The sequence below is a fragment of the Portunus trituberculatus genome, chromosome 37 (assembly GCF_017591435.1).
Source record: "Portunus trituberculatus isolate SZX2019 chromosome 37, ASM1759143v1, whole genome shotgun sequence".
Lineage (NCBI taxonomy): Eukaryota > Metazoa > Arthropoda > Malacostraca > Decapoda > Portunidae > Portunus > Portunus trituberculatus.
In genome coordinates this window covers 25,199,193-25,204,192 of record NC_059291.1, presented here as the reverse complement: position 1 = coordinate 25,204,192, position 5,000 = coordinate 25,199,193, and the positions used below count along the sequence as shown (strand labels likewise).

Below are 5,000 nucleotides of genomic sequence, written 5' to 3'. Positions count from 1 at the left end.
AGGTTTTGAGAGGTAGGAGTGAACGTGCTTGCCGTGATTGCAAGCCGCGGCGGGGTTCTTGCCGTCCCCACCGCGGTCTGTGAGGGATGGGGGGAGCCAAGGAGCACTGTGGGGATGACACGTGGCTCGCAGACTCTGGCATTTGCTTGTATATATGTTGTTATATTTCTCTTTATTTTTAGCTTTACCTCTTATACTTCCATTTCACCATCATCACCTCCTCCTATCCTCCTCCTCCTCCTCCTCCTCCTCCTCCTCCTCCTCCTCCTCCTCCTCCTCCTCCTCCTCCTCCTCCTCCTCTTCCTCTTCCTCTTCCTCCTCCTCCTCTTCCTCTTCCTCCTCCTCCTCCTCCTCCTCCTCCTCCTCCTCCTCCTCCTCCTCCTCCTCCTCCTCCTCCTCCTCCTCCTCCTCCTCCTCCTCTTCTCCTCTTCTCCTCTTAGTAAATACGCTAATTTAATTTACGATATGCTCTTGCTCTATCCTGATATCCCTGCTGGTACTTTCTATTCCGATTATATTTTGATAAGTTGATTTTCTCCTCCTCCTCCTCCTCCTCCTTCTCCTCCTCCTCCTCCTCCTCCTCCTCCTCCTCCTCCTCCTCCTCCTCCTCCTCCTCCTCCTCCCTTCTCGGCATGTGGATGACTGTAGTTCGTGTTCACATATTTCACGTCTCTGGCAGTCATAGTCCTGGTCCACCAGTGGACAGGGCGTGACATCTGCCAAGTCCATCGCAGCTGAGTCACGGCAGAGCCATTGGACAGCAGCGGTGGCAGAGTGGACTGCCGCAGATTATCTCTTTACAGGACAATGGCTGGAGCTCGAGGGTCGTGGATCCCAGATAGTTGGAGCATGCCGTATGTAGTTAGCTGTGCGGGTTAGACTTTGACGATCTCTTCACTAATTAGTCTCCATGAAATCAGTTGCTGGCGGCAACTTTTCATTCCTCTCTTGCAAATGACGACTGTCTCAGATCTCTTATTTCATGACTGCTGGTACTCATTGTTAGTCTCTCTTCTCAACTTTAAAATCATCATCGAACGAAATCATGAGTAAGATTCGTAATCTAGAAGACTCGCTGCTTTAGAAGAACTTAAGGACTGCCAGTATGAGAATGATTTTGCTAATGGAAAGGCCTTCCAAACTGCTTCTCGGTAAAACTGTTCTTCTAGTTCACTGGACGTACTGAGTCTTCTCAGTGTGACTCTCTTGTTTCACAGGTGTCCCAGTCTGCCCTCGAAGCTGACTCTTAATACACAGAATGTTGCAACACGTTCCAGATGAAGCAAATCAGACTCAACCATTGAAAAGAATGCACTCCCCACGTCCCTAAGTCAGCTCCAGACTGTAGATCAACCAACAAAGGATAAGATCGAAACTCTCCTGCTTAGAGACTTAAAGACGTGTGGCCACCTCGTAAAGTACTTAGAGTTTTGCACCCATTAAATGAATGGCTGTTGCGTATAATTTTTGCGTTTCCTGTTGCAGATTGGATATTCACGCGGGAACAGCGTGTGAGGATGTCACTAAAGATGTTGACCCTGATGCCCTCTGTATTGTTCAACCGGGCATGAATTATGTAAGGGAACCCAAGCCACAGGAACTGGTGAAAACACACCGCCGCGTGAGCTAACACTTCAAACATCAAACAAATACCAATAACACTGTAATTCCTGAAATCATTTCAAGGATTGGCTGCTTCCTTTCCAATAAAACCCAGAGGGCTGATAACAGACTAGTGCTGAAAAAAGAGGACGTCACGCTTGCTAGTTTTTGGAATGTCTTTCTTATGAACAAGCCAATGCCTGCCAAACAGACGCGTGACATTTGAGCCAAGTTGAGTTGCCTGTCTCGTAACACATCTTTGTAGTGTCGTGAGCAAAGTATCAATGAAAATGAAAGTGAAGATAGGGAACAATCCAACCGCATCCTCGTGCCATCGGAAAGGAGCAGTCTGTCAGTCAAGACAATAGTCAGAATCTACCAGTGCCTGTTATTTGAATGCCTGTTCCTTGTGCAACAAAGCTGAAGGCTTACCAATGTTCGCACCATCATGCACGTGTGGCTGGAATTGCACTGTCAAATGGAGATTTCATTATGGAATATGGTTTAGCAGGATAGACAATATGTACATATCCTAATCATTAAAAAGAAATTTAATTAACATAAACGTTGTTATTTACATTCACTCGCTTCATTCAATTTCAGTAAAACCCGAGATTATTACTAATGTGAACACTGTCTTTATTGAGATTATTAACTTATCTTTTTATATCAGCTCTTGTTCAATGACCATTATGGCAACCTGTGGACATGGACTGCAACAATGGTACATCAGGCACACCGTATGTCAGTCTCTGTGAGCATTGCTCCCATGGATGGAGTGGTGGACGCTGCTGGTGGCTTGGCAGCGCCAACACAGAGACAGAGGTGGAGGGTGTGGCGGGTGGAACCAGCGGGATTGCTGCTCCCCACTTGCTGAGGAGACATGGACGCCACCGAGGGGGTGCTGTGAGGTGCTATTATGTGGAAAAGGCGGAAGTAGGCGCCACCGATGGGCTGGTCACAATTCAGTAGAGGAAGTACAGTGAATGGCGTTCATGTGGTAGTTAAGCCCTATATAGTGGAATGACAATGTAAATTAGTGACAGAGGTGGTGGATCCTTTTCAGTGGGATGAGATATTTTATATATATATATATATATATATATATATATATATATATATATATATATATATATATATATATATATATATATATATATATACCAGGAAAATATTAACGATATAAGTAAATTTGGTGACGACGTGAAGATAGATAGGTTGAGTAAGTATGAGTCACTGTAGACAGGGTTAGATAACATGAGCGAATGAATAGTTTGATTTCAAATTCATTTCAACATAAGTAAATGCAAAGCACTCAACATAGGGAACATTCTTTATTATAGGTACGCAATGCAGAATGAAATTCTGACAAGATCACAGTGTGAAAAATATTTATGATTTATAATCAGAAGAAATTTCCACAATAGAGAACAATGTATGAATATGCATAGAAACCAGAATGAATCAATATTGAGGGATGTTGAAAGTGGAGGTTCGATGTTATATTAAAGTTACCATTGGTCAGGTCTCGTCTGGACTATACTGTACAGTTCCGTTTCCAGAAAGGATAGAAGTCTCTTACATTCAGCACAGAGGAAAATGACCAAAAAGGAATAACAAATAATATCGATAGATATCGATAATGATATCGATAAATACAAAGCCTTCACCACAGAAGCAATAATCAGTGAGCGCGGAAAGGGATCGTCTCAGAATAGTAAAATCAAGAAATTTAGAGCCGAGTTAACATTGCTGAAAAGTTGTTAAAGCTGCCAACAAGTTTGTGGTCTTCATCTGTAAAACAAATCAGAAAAGGTCATATGAACATTTTGTAATTCTTTGCTACGACAATGCTTCCATGTTGAAAAAAATAAATTAATTAATTAGTTTAATAAAAACCAAGACGAATACAATATACAATAAACCTAATGATATCTTTGTTTAAAAGTATTCCTCATAAAGAGAAGTATAACTAAGTGTGTCTATTTAGTGTTTCTAAATGAGAGATGGGAGATGGTGCAGTATGAGTGTTCAAAATACTGAAAGGCTTCAGTATCATTAGTGCACACAATTACTTCAGAGTTTGTTTGTCAGTAAAATATACCAAGACCTTGAGACATTCAAGACATTTGACAAAAAAAAATCACAACCTGCGAAGCAAAGCACAACCGCTGCCTTCACGTTTCCAAACACTTGATAATGTTGTCAATAACACAACACTTACAATTCTTAAAAGCAGACTAGACAAGGTTTTGGCTTAATAAATGAAGTACAGTTTGTTGGTTGCCAATTAGGACTGAGATTTGTTTGGTTTACTTTGCAAATGTCGTACAAAGACTATTGTTGGAATAGTAATACCTCCTATTTCTCTTCTAAGAATTGCTCATGTATTATATAAACTCTGCATAGAACTTCCCTGGCAGTCTTGGTGGGTAGGAAGAAGCAACCATCACTCACTGTGTGTCAGATCATCCAGTCACCACAGAAAGGGCAGGAAAATACCAACCAGTGTGCTGTTTGTTCTTTTAGGTTCATTGGTCTGTCTTTATTCCTCCTCCTCCTCCTCCTCCTGCTCCTCCTCCTCTTTCTCCTCCTCAGTATCATATTTTACCTCAGCAACGTAATTATTGGCACGCACACACACACTCCCATCCTCTGGCCCTATCTGACCCAGCTTGGCCGCTTCTCCCGCAGGGACGCGTGCAGGTGCAGAACATGACCTCCGGGGTGATCCTGACGGGAGAGTCCTTGGTGCTGCAGAAGGTGAGTCGTCGGCGGGCCGGGGAGTACCGCTGCCAGGCCACTAACTCCTTCGCCTCCGTCACCAGCAGCCCGGTCACACTCAGGATACGATGTAAGTTTCTATGTGATGGTGGTAGAGGGGTATGTTGGTTCTCTCTCTCTCTCTCTCTCTCTCTCTCTCTCTCTCTCTCTCTCTCTCTCTCTCTCTCTCTCTCTCTCTCTCTCTCTCTCTCTCTCTCTCTCTCTCTCTCTCTCTCTCTCTCTCTCTCTCTCTCTCTCTCTCTCTCTCTCTCTCTCTCTCTCTCTCTCTCTCTCTCTCTCTCTCTCTCTCTCTCTCTCTCTCTCTCTCTCTCTCTCTCTCTCTCTCTCTCTCTCTCTCTCTCTCTCTCTCTCTCTCTCTCTCTCTCTCTCTCTCTCTCTCTATATATATATATATATATATATATATATATATATATATATATATATATATATATTTATTTATTTATTTCATTCTTCTTTTTCTTTTTTTTTTCCTGTATTTTTCTTTTCTATTCCTCTTGGTGTTGTTGTTAGTTGTCTTTATTTCTGCTCTCGCCCATCTTTTTGTTGTTTTCTCTTCTTCTTCTCTTCTTCTTCTTCTTCTTCTTCTTCTTCTTCTTCTTCTTCTTCTTCTT

The 5,000-nt window shown here is 42.6% G+C and overlaps 1 protein-coding gene across 2 annotated transcripts in view; it reads left to right on the top strand.

Moving 5' to 3' along the window:
- Positions 1-5,000, top strand: part of LOC123514035 — a 362,471-nt gene that overhangs the window by 298,631 nt on the left and 58,840 nt on the right. For both annotated transcript variants that reach the window (XM_045271614.1, XM_045271613.1), the window contains exon 10: positions 4,297-4,456. In XM_045271614.1, coding sequence (XP_045127549.1) covers positions 4,297-4,456 — 160 coding nt within the window. The remainder of the gene's footprint in view (positions 1-4,296; positions 4,457-5,000) is intronic.